The 16,773-nt window shown below is 42.2% G+C and overlaps 1 protein-coding gene across 3 annotated transcripts in view; it reads left to right on the top strand.

Annotated features, from left to right (window-relative positions):
* Positions 1-338: 338 nt before the first annotated feature.
* SCAF11 (SR-related CTD associated factor 11) overlaps positions 339-16,773 on the top strand; it is a 31,372-nt gene continuing 14,937 nt past the window's right edge. For all 3 annotated transcript variants that reach the window (XM_035127114.3, XM_035127112.3, XM_035127110.3), the window contains exons 1-9: positions 339-595; positions 6,329-6,409; positions 9,001-9,161; positions 12,042-12,119; positions 13,810-13,901; positions 14,366-14,433; positions 14,740-14,792; positions 15,287-15,393; positions 16,670-16,756. In XM_035127114.3, coding sequence (XP_034983005.3) covers positions 6,349-6,409; positions 9,001-9,161; positions 12,042-12,119; positions 13,810-13,901; positions 14,366-14,433; positions 14,740-14,792; positions 15,287-15,393; positions 16,670-16,756 — 707 coding nt within the window. In that variant the 5' untranslated portion in view covers positions 339-595; positions 6,329-6,348. The remainder of the gene's footprint in view (positions 596-6,328; positions 6,410-9,000; positions 9,162-12,041; positions 12,120-13,809; positions 13,902-14,365; positions 14,434-14,739; positions 14,793-15,286; positions 15,394-16,669; positions 16,757-16,773) is intronic.

The following is a 16,773-nucleotide window of genomic DNA, read 5'->3' as shown; positions in this document are numbered from 1 at the left end:
AGAGAAGGTCGTATCGTTTGCGCGTGCGCCTCGCGCCTGCTCTCTTTCAGCCCTCCCCTGCTGGGGAGCTGGAGGACCTTCCCAGAATGCCCTTGGGTGGCGGCAGCGGCCGATCTGCTTTGGGTCTCGTTGGCAAGACAGCGCCGCGCGCCTGCAAGCCCGTCACGCTTAAATCCCCACCCACCGACCCTCTGCGGAGAGAGCTGATTGGGTAGCGCCGCCGTGCTTTCCTCTCTCTACGGGTAGGGAGGGAAAGTGAGGGTGGGGAGAGGAAAGCGGAGGAAAGGTGCGCGCGCGCGCTCCTCCTGGTCGTCTACCGTTGCCGCGAAGGGACATGTGACCGGGGGAAAGCGGGCTCTAAGCAGAACGCGCTGTGGAAGCGGCCTGCTGCTGCTTCCTCCTCCTCCTCTCCCGCCTTCTGTTGTCGTTGCCGCTGCCGCCGCGGGAGGCCTTTCCTCAGCCCGGCGGAGATCGCGCGCGCGCCACGGAGGCGCCAAAAGGCTCTGAGCCTCCATGTTGGCTCCGCAGTAGCCGGAGTCCCTTGACCGCGCGACCTGCTCCTGCGTCCAAGCCGCTCGGTCCGAGGCGCCGGCAGGTAAGTTGTGTCGGCTTCGTTCGACGCGCGGGGAAGGAGGCGGCGAGGCCGGAGCTGCGTGTGTGAGAGAGAGAAAGAGAGAGCGGAAGGGAAACAAAGAGGAAGGCGCCGACGGCCAGGCCTCGTCCGCTTCTCCTCACAGAAGCTGCCCCGGCCTATTCCCTCGAGGCTCGGCGGGGCCTGGTGGCGAAACGCCCCCCCCATCACCTCGCCTTGGTCCAGATCGTGGCGGCAGGGGCCTTTGGAAGCTGGCGGAGGCGGCTCCGTGGTCGGGCAGCCGGTCATGCGATCGGCTCGTCTCGGCCCCAAGCAGGGGAAGATAGTTTCGCTGCCGGAGGAGGCCAATCCCGAGGTCTCCTCTCGGTGCGCAGGAGGAATTTCTCCTCCAGGAGCGAGGCTTTGCTGACGCTTCTCGTCGTAGCCGAATAGCCAGCCCGTCCCGGACAGTCCTTTGTTTAACAACTTCTCTCTCTCTCTCTCTCTCTCTCTCTCTCTCTCTCTCTCTCTCTCTCTCTCTCTCTCTCTCTCTCTCTCTCACACACACACACACACACACACACACACACCTCTTGTTTGTGGGCTGGAGGTCACGGCGAGAAGTTGTTAATCTTTGGCCTCTGGACTCCGCGCGAGCCCGGAGAGAAGTTTGACACTTGCGTTTGAATTTGCCTTTAAAGATAAACGACCCCCCCCCCCCCCTTGTGTGTATGCCGTTTGTGGGATTACTGAAAGACGCCTTGTGCATCGAGCGTATGGAACAGGCATAGGCAAATCCCGGCCCTCCAGATGTTTGGGACTACAATTCCCATCATCCCTAGCTAACAGGACCAGTGGTCAGGGATGATGAGAATTGTAGTCCCAAACATCTGGAGGAACGAAGTTTGCCTATGTCTTGTACGGAAGATAATACTTGGGAGGGGAAAGTACAGAGAATACTATTAAATTCCGTTACCTGAAAGAGGTGTTGGAACGGTGTTTGCAGTGTTTATGGATACACGAACTGAACTATCTGGCCAAGGGGAAGAAAAAGGCTAGCGAGAATTAACTCTTAGTTGTCTATGGTAGATGTTTATTTAAGGTACCAGAAAACTTTCACTTTCTCTTTCCTGTAATACAAGAATAAGGAGTTTGCTTCTCAAACCTTTTCTGTATTTTCTTTTGGATCATTTTGAGAACCAGACATCTCAAAGGCATTTTGAAGCAGCCAAATCCTGATCATAGGATCCCTTGACACATTTGATGCAAGTTGTGTTTGATATTCCAAATTCCTCTTTGTTGTAGTTGAGTATGTAATGACAATGGTGGTGTCTTCACATTCATGAATGAAAATGCCTATTGGGGTGGATCTTTGTGCGTGTCACAGGCTGTTCTTTTGAACTGAAATGATCACATGATGTGTATGTAGTCTGAAGGATTCTGTACTGGCACTAATGTCTCAAACTTCATTGTCCAATTCACAAACAATGTTGATGCTTTTCTTGTTGGGTCACAACTTTATGCTATTACTATTATCTTCTTGTTATTATGTATTAAATTTATATATTGCCCTTCTTCTGAAGATCACAGGACAGTTGCATGTTTGGCTGCTCAGCTGGTTTTAAGGAAATGTCAGGATTGATATGAACAAGACCTATGATTTATGAATCATTGTCTTATTAGGGTTTCAGCTCTCTGCCTAGAATACCACAGTAGGGGTGAAAATTGAGCCCTCCTAATCAAATGAGAGGAGGGAGGAAGCTGAGCTGGCAGAAGGTGTGTGTCTGTAGGGGCAGGTAAGATGAAGGGCCTGGCCAGCCACAGGTTTCCTGTGCCTGATCTACTGTCCTGTTATGGGTTCTCTAACTGAAGGTTGCATAGCACATGTCACTGGGGAGCAATTCGGTGTCAAAATTTGGAGATGAGATAGATCCTTAATTTCCTTTGCAATCTCACCTGTCTGTCTCTCTTAACTATGTGTTTAATTGTACAAACTGCTTTCTTTGTGAAGGCATAGCAAACAGGATGGATTGAATATCTATAAAGGTGTCTGGGGACTCTTTCGTAATGCTGAAGTAGTTGATTGCCAGAAAACCATTGGTTATAAACTGCTAGGAGATATCTAATTATGTCATAAGGCACAAAAGCACACACCTCCTCCCACGTACACCAAAGCCACAGTTAAGCGGTATGTTTTGTTTTCATGGAAAGCAAGGACAGGAAGTGAAGGGAAAGTATGTTATTAAATTCTTAGAAAGTTTGTGAAGAAACTTTCATAAGTAATCCATAGGTAGGAAATGGGGGGGGGTTATGGCTTTTTTTTCTAAAAAGGTGTCAGTAATCTTTTAAGCTTCATAGCTGGCTCTTTCACTAAAAACTAGTCTTTTCATTCCTTAAGGCAAATGTATTCTTGGTTAAGTCCAGGCTTCCCACCAACTTGTCCTATTTTATGCTATCACAGGAGGGTGGGATTATGTGAAAGCCTGAGAGGGTAGCCAGGTGGTGACATTATCTGGCCGCTATTTTACCACACTGAGGTGCAAGCTCTTCCCAATAAACTATTCGCTGTTCTCCAAAAGGATGGGGCTTGTGAGGAACCAGCCCTTCTACTCTGCTTCTGGGCTTAAGGTTTCCCCCCAGCATTCAGAATGAGGAATGAGCAAGTAGGATGTTAGAAATCTGGGTCCTTGCCCTATGCCAGGAATGTCCAACGTCCAAGAGACTGCGATCCACTCCCACTAAAAAAGAAAGAAAAAGGCAGTGATCTACCCAATTTTTTTGGGGGGGGAGGCGATCCATCAGGATCACACGATCAACCAGGGATGCCCCGTGATCTACCGGTAGATCGCAATCGACCAGTTGGACATACCTGCCCTATGCCATGCCCAACTCTTTGTGAGCTGTAGCCATAAAAGTTGTGTCCATTTTAACCCACATGTTGTCTCACAGTTGGTCTTCCTTTCCCATACCACTGCACTCTATGGACACAGAAAGCATTCACATATATTAGCAGAAGATAATAGGGAGTTTGATGGCATTATTGCAAAGGAGAATGGGTTGGTGTGAGAGCATAGTGCTTTACGCAGCTTCATTTGCTTGTTGTTTTTGACTTTAGCTGGAGGGAAACATGTTAAAGTTACTAGAGGCATTTGCAGGACAAAACTGATAGGCTGGTAAAGGGTTAAATGTTTTCTTTTCACTTTCTAATTCGACATGTGTTGACACTACTGTACAGTGAAAATAAGGGATTAGGAACCCCATAATTCCCGTCAAATGTGCCATTGATTCCCCAATTTTTGCATCCTTGTTTAACTTTTGCTACTTACTTAAAGCTGCAAATCTGTTAGGAAGTTTGTCTTATTAATAGTTTTTTTTAAAAGAATCTTAAGAGTAAATTGTAGCAGATAGGTGCACTGGAAAACGTATAAAATCCAAACCACCTCCAGACTCCATGAACATTCTGAGTTTGCCTGTACTCAGTAGCAAGTAACATTTTGCTGTTTATATTTCAGTTCAGTTTAGTTTTATTACAGCAAAAGCCAGCAATACAGAATAACATAATTCTGAACAAAAGAAAATCAGCAATAACATCACCAGAAATAAAACAATTACACAAAGGGAATTGCTGTTTATATACTGGTTGGAATCTAGAGTTGCTTTAGGATTGCTCATTGACTTTTGTATAAGTAGGATTTTTTATTTCTAACAGCAGTCTTTCTCTCCCCCTTCCCCCATGACCTGGATCAGAACTCTGGAGGAAGCAGCTAGAGGAAGAAACACATTTTTTCTTTAGACATTTATACCCTAAAACAAAAAGCTTTAAAAAATGCTCAGCATGCATTTCAACATCAAAAAATGTTAGCTGTGTGGCCTATGGTAGAAAGTTCCATGGCCTGGGTGTTATTACAGAGAAGGCTCCCACATACCCCATCAGCCATCCTTAGCAGTGGGTCATGAAGTACCGTAGGCTGTCCTTTATTGATGGATGAAGTTTCAACTTCTTAACCCATATTCATTCTGTTATTGATTGCAGGCTTCAGTTCTTGCTTGTCAAAAGATACATGTTGATGATTGAGAGGGCAGCTGTATTGATGCTAAAATCTTAATCAGTTTACCCCAGTCTGCAGTTCTTCAAGAATTGTTGTTTAGTCGTGTCCGACTCTTCGTGACCCCATGGACCAGAGCACGCCAGACACTCCTGTCTTCCACTGCCTCCCGCAGTTTGGTCAGACTCATGTTCGTAGCTTCGAGAACACTGTCCAACCATCTCATCCTCTGTCGTCCCCTTCTCCTTGTGCCCTCCATCTTTCCCAACATCAGGGTCTTTTCCAGGGAGTCTTCTCTTCTCATGAGGTAGCCAAAGTATTGGAGCCTCAGCTTCAGGATCTGTCCTTCAAGAATAGTCATAAGATAAACAGCACTGTGCATGTGAACCTACACATCCACCTATCATTTAAGAGATTAGAGTTGAATTTAGGAGTGTTCTCTAAAAAAGTAGGGTAAGTTTAGAAAGATGACCCCAAATTGAAAATGTTTTGAGAATCACTGTTTTGATTAACTTCTTGTTAAGGGGAAACTGACAAGACATTGCATTTTCTCCCAAGATAAGTTGGTGGCTCAAGGAGAATCGGCCTGTGTTTACATTTTTATTTTCTTGTACTCATGATTATTATTCCTACTGTTCTGAGTTTGGGGGAAGGGGAATAACCAGGCCAGCTTGGTAATGATCCACTAATTATGGGGCATTAAGATAGGACCCAGGTGGCGCTGTGGGTTAAACCACAGTCTAGGGCTTGCTGATCAGAAGGTCGGCGGTTCGAATCCCTGCATCGGGGTGAGCTCCCGTTGCTCGGTCCCAGCTCCTGCCCACCTAGCAGTTCGAAAGCACATTAAAGTGCAAGTAGATAAATAGGGACCGCTCTGGCGGGAAGGTAAACAGTGTTTCCGTGCGCTGCTCTGGTTCGCCAGAAGCAGCTTTGTCATGCTGGCCACATGACCCGGAAGCTGTCTGCAGACAAACGCCGGCTCCCTCGGCCTATAGAGAGAGATGAGCGCTGCAACCCCAGAGTCGGACACAACTGGACCTGATGGTCAGGGGCCCCTTTACCTTTTTAAGATAGCAAAGGGAGTGGCTCTGTGCCACAGGACAAATGAGTGGGCTCAACTGCCTGTTAATTTGAAAGACAAAAGGCCAGAGCAGAGTTGAGTGGTGTGAGCTAGAAGCTGGATGCAAAAGCTGCAGGCTGGAAAGGCAGAATGAGGTAGAGCAAGGCCTGTTTTCTGCTGGAATCCAAGGCTATGGCTATGGGAGAAACAGGACCCTTTGGGGTGTTGATGCTTTGAACCCCTCCATTGTAGGCATAGGTTGTATACACAGCACATGTAAAGAAACCAAATATTCCAAAGACACCAGAGTCTCCACTGTGCCTCATTCTGAAGGAAACACAAACTCTATCTGAGTGCCTGCAACTGTACGTTTAAGACAATCTAGTATGAGATACAATGCCCTGGTCCTATGCATTGGGAAATCATAGTTACAGGAAAGAAAATAAAATTCCTTGAATGTATGAGGGCCAAGAAATTGAGACTTGTGGGTATAGGGCATTATATAAATTTAATAAATAATAATTTTTAAAATTCGATAAATTGAAGCAATGTCTGATATATATTCTTGTTATAACACTGCCTCTGTTGGAGTTGTAGGGTTGAAATCTATGGCATATTAGGAGGAATATAATCATTATCAATATTTTGCAGGTTGTATTTCCTAAGCAGAAATGAAGAATAAAAAGCAGTGTATACAAAATGCTGAAGATGAAAAACATGAAGACACAGAAGGTAGCTAATATTGGTTGGATATTGTGATAAAGCAGATAAGATAATAATAAACAAAGTGGAACAACATATATCACTTCTTTTTAGCATCCTCCTACCCCAACATTTCCAGATCTAATAGAGAAAATCTAAAGCAGGGGTCCCCATACTGACTGTGCTTCGGGCCGGTGCCCGAAGTGGCGACCGCGTGGCGGGCCGGAGGTTAGGGGAGTGCGCGCCAATACAGGTGCGCACGCACTATTTCCGGCGCACTTCCGGGTCGCAGGAGCACCAGAAATAGCTTGTGCGCATGTGCACGGGCCTCCAACCCGAAAGTGCGCCGGAAATGACGCATGCAGGCAAACTATTTCCGGTCCTCCTTTGACCCGGAAGTGGGCAGCTGTGCTGCGCCGCACCGCACTGGTAAGAGCGGGTGGTAGCAGTGGGCGGCAGGGCCTGATAAATGAGGCCTTCGGGCCGTATCCGGGCCCCAGGCAGTAATCTGGGGACCCCTGATCTAAATCATCCTTTGTCATTTCTGGTTTTAGCTGATTAGAGATGGTGCCCACATTTCATGGCCACTTCAGAGGGGGCTTCTGAATAGGAGAGTATGTGAAAACTTGGTAAGAGGTCCTTTGTACTTCAGGACATGATGTCTCCTGTTGATGTTGCAAACTTACATTTGAAAGGGCTGATCCACATGGTCTGTTATTCTGGAATAACAACTCATTGAATCTCTTTTAACATCTGATTTGTTTACAATATCTGACAAAATAAGCTGCTCTTACCCCTGTCCTTGACAAAGTTCTTGTGTTGTATGTTATTTTCTGATATGCAAAGGGTTATAGAGTCGGTTCGCTAAGAAACACACATTGAAGATCAAAACTGTAAGGCAGGGATGACTGACCTTTTTCAGATTGCGTTCATAGTTGGCCAACCTGCATTTCACCTCTTGCATACATACACTTTTGCCATGCAGACATATGCATGAAGCTGCAAAGTATCCACCCACAGGCACTCATCACACATAGATACATATACTGCACACTCATTCCCCATCCTCTCAGCCTTGTGCTGTGATGGGCCAATTTCTTCACTGTAAGGCTAGACTGCACGGAGAGGTTTAAACCTCTCAGCTCAGCACTGAGAAAGGTCAATTTCTCCACTGCAGTGCTGAGCTTAGGTGAGAAGTTTAAACCTCTCTATGTAAGTGCTGGAGATTCACCACAGCTTTCCCTCTCATCTCAGTAGTTGAGATATTGCTTCATTACAGCATTGGGCTGTGAGGAGAGGTTTAAATCTTTCCCAAATTAAACATCTACTCGCAGCTCAGTGATGGAGAGGTTGCAGTGCTAAAGAAGGGCATGGCTTTCCCAGACAGTAACTTGGTTGGGTGGGCTGGATTTGGCCTGCGAGCTTGCTATCCCTGATTTGAGGGGATGTTTCTGCAGCATCCAGGAATTTAATGCCCATGTAGAGGTGTGGTATCATCTCAAGACTACTGTTTTTGATTTTTTTATATTATACATTGTGTCCCAGGTGAATTATTATCTATTCTAGACACTTGCAGGCTAGCCAGGAAAAGGTATTGTCTACTTGGCATTTGTTGGTTTTTAAACGGTCTAGATTTTAATAGGGTTTTAAGAAATTATAAAGTCAACTTTATTTTTTAAAACTTGAAAAAAAGGCCTAGAAGATTTCGTTTTAATCATAGGAAAATTATTGCACTGTTTTTGAGAAAGCTATTTACAAAAAAAGATATTTGAACAAAATTGCACCTTACAATTTTATATGCATGTAGATCACATTGATATCACAGTGATTTATAATTAACCTGTGAAACTAGTTGACATACAGTGGTACCTCGACTTACGAACGACTCAACAACCGAATTTTTCGACTTACGAGTGGGGCAAATGGCCGCATGCTTACGAATTTATCGACATCCGAACAGAAACCGCGGTGGTTTTAGATAGGGTTTTTTCGACTTACGAATTTTAGAGGGGGTTGCTTCAACTAACGAATTTTTCCGTTTCCAATGCATTCCTATGGGAAATCGCGTTTCCAATGGCACTTTTCGACTTACGAATTTTTCGACTTACGAAGGTGCCTTCGGAACGGATTAAATTCATAAGTCGAGGCACCACTGTATATGTGGTAGTGACTACTGTCATAGTAACTTGTTTAAAAGCTTCAGTAATTCCATGTTGTGGGTGGTTTGTTGTTGGCCACTGCCAATAATAGGCCTGAGCAGTTTTCATGTTCACATCTAAAGGCGCGCACACACACTTCCCCTAAATCTTGGCCTGACCTGCTCATTACCTGGTGGTTGCTAAGGACGAAATGTTGGCTAGAGGGGATTATGATGATCGCAATATTCAAAATTCAACATTTGCATTCTTGTTGGCTTCAGTGATACATAATGAACATAACTGTATTTCAGACCTAGCTGACAATATTAAGACATTTTACTGTTAACTTACAAAGCATTTGGGAGTCAACTTTTTAGATCCGCAAGTTTGAACAAAATTGCATATCAGCAATTATTATGTGGCATGTTATTTAAGTGGATATTGCTACTACAGACCTCACAGAGCTTTTACATTTTACAACAGGTGAAGAGAATGAAGAAAACTGCTCCTGTTCTTCTAGCTTTCTCTCTGATGAAGATGACAGGTGTCCAATCTGTCTAAACTGCCTGGCAGAGCAGGAGGTTGGTTTTCCTGAAAACTGCAGTCATATCTTCTGCATGACCTGCATCCTTAAATGGGCTGAAGTAAGTATAGGTGGTTCATGGGAAACTTGTAAACTGGCTACTTAAATGCTTAAAATCTTTTTAAAGGGCAATATTTCTCCTGTCTGTTGGAAGTTAATGTTGTGAGTTCTTGATAAATGGTTTGTCTATTTGTCTTCCCAAATTCTATAGGTAATTATTGTGTCTCCTTTCCAAAGTTCTTACTGTTGCTTTCCAGGGAAATCTGCTAAATGATGATCACATAGTACTGACCTATTTTCTTGCAACTTTGTAATATTGTGCTTTGTTACTGTAGACTTCTTTCTTTGCCCATGTAGCTAGGCTTATGCAATATAACATTGTTGCTTTCAGCATTTTGCTTATTGTGATGAACAACCCAGATAATTGTAGAGATTGAGAGAACTTCATAAGGACCTAAAGTCTTATCCACATCATATGCAGTATTATAACTGATGCTTATCCAGCTTCTTAGAAATCTTTTTGGAGAACTACTTTTTCTAGGCAACTTTTATTGCTGTGATCACTTATCACTGTGGCAGATATTATAAAGCCCAGAACCTAAATGCATTTATAATATCATGTCCTATTCTAATCAGTAGGACAAAATGTTTCTAAAAGTCAATACAGTCATACCTCGGGTTACGTTTGCTTCGGGTTACGTACTTTCGGGTTGCGGACTCCGCGAACCCGGAAGTATTTTTCGCTGCACGCACGGTCTACACATGCACAGAAGCGTTCTGCGCAGTTCACACATGCGCAGAAGTGCGCTTTCGCGCTTGTTTGGGTTACATACTTTTCGGGTTACAAACTGCACCCCGGAATGAATCTATGTTCATGGCATGCCTTCAAGTATTTGAAGCTAATTATCCTGAATTGTGGGGTGTGGGTGGCGCAGTGGTCTAACCCACAGAGCCTAGGGCTTGCTGATCAGAACGTTGGCGGTTCGAATCCCTGTGACGGGGTGAGCTCCTGTTGTTCGGTCCTAGCTCCTGCCCATCTAGCAGTTCGAAAGCATGGCAAAGTGCAAGTGGATAAATAGGCGAGAAGGTAAACGGCGTTTCCGTGCACTGGTCTGGTTTGCCAGAAGTGGCTTAGTCATGCTGGCCACATGATCCGGAAGCTGTCTGTGGACAAACGCCGGCTCCCTCGGCCTATAGAGCGAGATGAGCACCACAACTCCAGAGTCGTTCGTGACTGGATCTAATGGTCAGGGATACCTTTACCTTTACATGAATTGTGGTCATGATAAAATCTTTAGGCCCTCTGCTTTCAAGACACAAGCCAACAGGCCTCAATGGTAGAAAAACAGTGTGGCAAGCAAAGCCCATGCCAGCAGGCATTGCACTTCTGCACAGGTTGATCTTGTTTAATGAGCAGAATGTGTGACTGGAACCAGGTGGGTTGAGAGGAGGGCTCAGATCTTGCAGTCAGTCTGCATGTCAATACCTAGAAGGGTTGGTTGTAGAAGAACTTCCTAGTTGCTGGATCTGAGTCACTGCTGTGTGGCAGTCTGTGGCCCTTCCCATTCCTCAGGAGGGAATGATATGAATATTACTGCAGTAAGGACACTAGGGAGTCAGAATTCAGTTTCTATTGTGCCCCTGCTTCCACCACTCTTTGGAGACCTGGGTTTACCACTCTGCCTCCACCATGTGACTTCCTGGTTGCTTGCTATCTTATCTAAAGTGCAAGATCACATCTTTATTTTATCACCTGTAGGATTTCCACCACACACCTGAAATATCAAACATGTCTGCTTTCATAATTCCTTTTATATCTTTATTGTCATCATTTAATTCCAAAAAAATCATTTATTCACCTTTTACCATCCACACACCAATATGCATGCACACACAGAGGTGTCACATTTGTGTTCTTTAAGAACTCTTGGGTGGATGTCATCTGAACCCAGTCATTTGTTTGTTTTTAACTGGTCAACAAGGCTTACGTCAGCTTTCTTGGTGCTGTGTCTCAACCCAGACTGGTAGTTGTCTTGCTCCAAACAAAACACAAGTTGTAGTTCGTGTTTGTGTCTTACTGCACATGGTTTGTATAAGAGAGACCAACCACGATTCCAGATTCAAATGTAGCACTCAACCAAGCCATGACCCAACTGTAATAGCAGCAGGACCTGGGGAGTGAAGTGGCAGCAATTTGTGCTTGGAGAACCCACAGACTACTTGTTCATTCCTGCTTAGCTATGCTTTGGGTTAGTGTTACATCATAGCTGCCAAGTTTTCCCTTTTCTCGTGAGGAAGCCTATTCAGCATAAGGGAAAATCCCTTTAAAAAAGGGATAACTTGGCAGCTATGGTGTTACATGCAAAGTGGACCAGAATTCTCTTCATACAGGACTGCCACTATTGATTTGAAATAAATGGACATGACTAACTGAGGTCCATTAATTTTCATCATCTTCTCCTGAGTAGAACTGCCATGGACTAGCTGCTGACAATAACTCAGTTGGATGCAACCCTCAGTCCTATGGATTTGGTTGGTTTGAAATTTAAATAAATTGCGTGTTATAAACCCTTTGCTACAGGTGCCTTATTGGTTTATGTGAGAACTACGGTAAACCTTTAATCAAAACTGCCACTCCTAGGAGGAAAGGCTATTATTTCTAAAATATCCTTAAAAATTAAATTGCTGTTGATTTGCAACCCAACAGATCAGCTTGCCCTTGCTGATTGATCAACTAATGCTTTAATTGATTTACTTATTAAGCCAATTACCATCTGGAGTCTTAAAGTAAAAGATTCCAGGGGAATATGCATGCTGGTTGGTTTGAATCAAGAGATTCAAAAACTGGACAGACAATACAGTTGTTCCTTTTTTTAAAAAAACAAACCAACCTATTTCTAATGTTATAAAATAGTGAGATGTGAACAAAATCTTCTTTCAGACCAGAGCATCATGTCCAGTTGACCGCAAACAGTTCCAAGCTGTATATAAACTAAATGCATTAGAAGACTGCATAAAGGTAAATTCCAATGTTTATTTAATTTATATTTTGTGTTTAGAAAATTACCGTCAGGATAAATTAGCATTTTGTTCTTCAAAGATCTGAATACAGTGGTACCTCGGGTTACAAACGCTTCAGGTTACAAACTCCACTAACCCAGAAATAGTACCTCAGGTTAAGAACTTTGCTTCAGGATGAGAACAGAAATTGTGCTCTGGCGGCGCAGCGGCAGCAGGAGGCCCCATTAGCTAATGTGGTGCTTCAGGTTAAGAACAGTTTCAGGTTAAGAACGGACCTCCGGAACAAATTAAGTTCTTAACCAGAGGTACCACTGTAATTATTTGGTCACTAAGGCAGGTTGGATGCTGTTAATGGCATGTTCTAACTTTGACCAAAAAGCATTTGTTTAAACCATTTAACCCTGACAGAAGGAGTTCTTCTCTTTTGTGGAAGATGAAGTCTATATCCAACCCATTTTTTATATACTTCACAATTATTTCTCAGTGTTGGTAAAATCATACCATTTAGCGCTCAAATGATTTCATATTTTATTTGTTGGCAAGCTGTAATTCCCAGCACATGTCAAAAAGTTTTAGTGTTTAACTGTGATTGATTTGCAAAGCAGATGCTGATTGTTCTTTTCGATTAATTCCAGATTTGAGCAAGGGGAGAGATTGGTCTCTCTGTTTTGTCTTTGCAGAAGGTAAAAGCAGTGTAATACTTCGGCTGCTTCTGCAAGCATAAGCAAAACCCCATTCTCCTGAGTCTTCTGCCATTTGCAGAAGAGGTGGAGGAGGAGAGAAAAAGAGAAACACACATTATTTTTTATTCAACCTAGGCTTCCCTTTTACTCCATACCCCTGCTTCTCTAAAACCCCATAATGGTGTTCTTATCAGGATTCTTCCAAATACATGATTTCTGGGAAGTAAACAATGTCTAAATTTTAGGACCCATGTTTATTTAATAATAAAAGGCTAAAATCGTATTTGCTCCAAAATGATAAACTAGGAAGACATTAGGAGTGAAATCCATGGCTGTCATTCCATGCACAGAATGGCTTTTGATTTAGCAGAGATGATCACTAACAGTGATTGTTTTAAACTCTGCTGTCCTGCTATATTTCCCTATGCTCCCGAAAACCAGTTATGGAAGTTTAGGGGACCCTTTAAAACTTTGTGGATAGTGGTGTGGGGAGCTACAATAGGAATGGGAAACTGGAAAAAAAATACCCCTCCCTCTTACATTAGCAGATTCCTCCACGGTCAAAAGCTGTTCTCTGAGCAGGATGGCAATAGCGGATTTCAGCCTGTTATTCAGTCAATATCTTTGGAACACTTTCATATGGCAAATAATGAGAACTTCATCAATTGTCTACCGTAGTAGCTTATAATAAAAGTTTTATTATTATTACTTTTTTTTGATGTTTTCAGAAAACAGCAAGACAGGTTTTTAGTTTTTTTACTGGTAACTCTACCCAAGCGTGTGCTATTGAGCAAGCTTCTGCTTTGTCTATTTTCCTAGAATGAGAATGTCTTGACCCAGAGTTCCTTTAGAACAAAGCAGTGTGATGCTATAAATCAGCATTGGCATTTTTATATCATGTATTAAGTGAATAATGCTTTAGGCTGAATCACATAACTACTAGGTTATAAATATTAGAGAAAATGATTCGGGAAATTGCTGTACTAATTTTAACATTCCTTACAGGTTCAAATAAAGGAACAAGTAGGCAAAAAAGATGACCTACTTAGCTGTAATGAGGGCAAGTATTGCCCTGCAAATATGAAAAACTGTACAAGGTTAGTAATGAACCATTCCTTTACTGTTGATGTCATGTCTAGTTCGTTCATAAACATTGATTAGATGTGTTTCAGATTGATAAGGATGATACTAATAAGTAATACTCTGAGTACTCCCATAGAGATCAAAAGACTTGCTATTTGAGTCTGTTAATTTGTTCTGGGTTAAGAGTATGACTAATGCTGAATATGATATGACCCTAAATAGGCAATATTTAAGACAATTTGCTGAGAAAGGAGCCATTAGATGGCATAGGTTGCTATCACCCTTTACCAGGATTAATCTTCATATTCTTTGGAGATAAGCAACAGTTTGTTACTGTACATTTAAATGTCCAGAGTATCATAGCTGTTTCATTCTTTAGATCTTGGATGTTAAAGATCTTTAGGGTGTTTATAGAGTTCATTCCTTTATGGGACACATTAAATTGATTGGGATGTAACTGTTTTGTATGTGTTTGCAGAAAACAGGAAAATGCAGGGAAAGTGCATTTAACGGCAATCTCCTGTAAAGGCTGGAACCAAAAACACAGTAAGTTGGGATTTTTTTGGTCACTAACTTGGCTTCCCTTTGAAATTTCAAAACTAGATGTTGCTAGTGCTTTGGATATATTTGATAAGCTTCTATCAAATTAATGGTTTCTAAGCCAATTTCAGCAGAGCAAAGAAGTCTTGCGATGTTATATCTGATTGTGTTTTTCTTCCAAAGGGCTTTTGCAGTAGTAAAATGTTTGTGAAATTCTTATGTTTAAAATGAAATTTAATCTACGTCTAATTGCCTCAATGCTAATGATTATCAGATTAAAGTGAGATTGTGCATTTTTTAATCATTATAAAGGTTCTTCAAACAAAGAAGAAGATAAAAGTTCTATTTCTATGAAGAAAAATAAGGTTTGTTCAATTATTTTATGTTTAAAGGACTAAAGGTTACTGAATACATTTTTGTTTAAGGCGGCTTTCCCTCAAGTTTGTGCAATGACAGTACAAACTGGGGGTCTCCAGAGTCTTAGGCAGAGGTCTTTCCCATCACCTGCTACCTAACCTTTTAAAGTCTGCCTAGATAATTTTTTTGAAGTGCCTAATTACGATGAAAAAAACTTAAGGTTGAACTTGGGACTTTCTAAATGCTCTGAGTCCTTCCCTGCCACTCCATCCTAGTTTGTAGATCTAGCAGTGAAAGTGAGTTTCAAGACCTTGTGAAATGTGTTGCATGAATATATTTCTGTCTGTGTCTCAGTGCAGTTTAGATGGCTTCTGCAGTTATATGACTAGAATATAAATCTTCTTTCAAATGTTCTTACATCTGGAACACTTTGTTTTTTGTTTTATGAATATTAGATGCAGAGGTAACCACAGTGTTTTACATTTAAAACTTTATTTTGTAGCCCAGAAGACAAACCTGCTCAAGCAGATTTCTCAGAAGTAACTTCTGTGGTAGATTTTCTTCTAATAGTAGCTTCAGTGGAGAATCTCCTAATTACCAAAATGAATGGTCAGTATTGAATCTATTCTTTACAAAGACTATTGTAATACTGTAAAATGTTAATATGACTCATTTGACTTCCTGGGAAAATGGTAGATCTAGATTAACTTTTCCCCCTCACATATAAAACCACTGTAGAAGAATCTACTCCAGCAAGAAAAGATAAATATGTAATTGAGCCCATTCTCCCAATATTATCTTTGCACATATTCTAGAGCAATTTTTGTTCCATCTCATTCAGCATTGTCAACCCTGATTGGTAGTGTCTCTCCAAGGTTGCAGTTCTTCCTAGCCTATCAGGAGATACCAGGCATTGAACCTGGGACCTTTGACATGTAAAGCATGATCACTACCACTGAGCTAAGGCCCTTCCTCTCCTTATATGCTAAAAGTTGTAAAGAAATAGCTTGATGAGTTCTGGAGCTTTAAGAAATCTTGCATGTGTGCCTCAAATCTGCCGTTTTTAGAATATGAGTGTGTAACTTCTTCTCCATTGTCGTGTAGTGTTGCAGCTTTGTGTATGAGCTGACACTCAGGAATTGCCAATTCAAATATTACATCTCTCTTGAACACTTTAGGTGACCTAAGGAAGCCAGTGGCTGTGTTTTGTCATAATGCTAAACCATTGTGTTGGATTGTATATCAGCCTAGGGGTTGTATGCTCCCTTTTACGGTGTGACAGCAAGGGACAAGATAGGAGGCTTCTGATTTAAGAGTGACTGCAGTTCAGTGTGTTTGACACCTAAGCAGTAGTTAATCTTATCTGTGGCATTTGAAACAAGCCAGCTTTATAAACCATGGTTAAAATGGGCTTAATGAATAGGCTTGTTTTAATGAACTATAGTTAAGATTAACTGCATTTTGTCTGGGGTTTAGATATCATAACAAGCAGCATTTTTTAAAAAATGGAAACAGAAACTACTGAAATCTTCCTTACCGCTCTGCCAGAGCAGGAGATGGGTGGTGGCAGGCTGGAGGGAGGAAGCACATGAGCCTTCAGATAGATCAGTTTGTCCTTGTAATGTTCAACTTTGCTGCAGTTTTCTTTATCTGAATGAGACCAGTATCTGTACCTCAACCCATACAACTGCTGCATAAGGATAATACTGACCCACCCACTTTGTGAGACTATTAAGCGTTATTGAGAATTAATATAAAGTGTACATGAATGTCAATTATCATTTTCCATTCTGGAAATAAGTGCACATTTGTATCTTAAATATATCTGTCACCTTGTTAAGATGCACATCAAGGCCCTAAAATTTATTTCAAATTTATGTTCCAGTATACAGATCAGCAAAATTGACACAATGATCGGGCATAAGAGAAGAGAGCTGGAGTTGTCATGTTCTGTACTAGCTAGTATGGCAAGGTAAAGCAATCAACTGG

The sequence above is a fragment of the Zootoca vivipara genome, chromosome 9 (assembly GCF_965207765.1).
Source record: "Zootoca vivipara chromosome 9, rZooViv2.hap1.1, whole genome shotgun sequence".
Taxonomy (NCBI): Eukaryota; Metazoa; Chordata; class Lepidosauria; order Squamata; family Lacertidae; genus Zootoca; species Zootoca vivipara.
The sequence above is the reverse complement of the archived record's forward strand: the minus strand, read 5'-3'. Positions and strand labels throughout refer to the sequence as shown.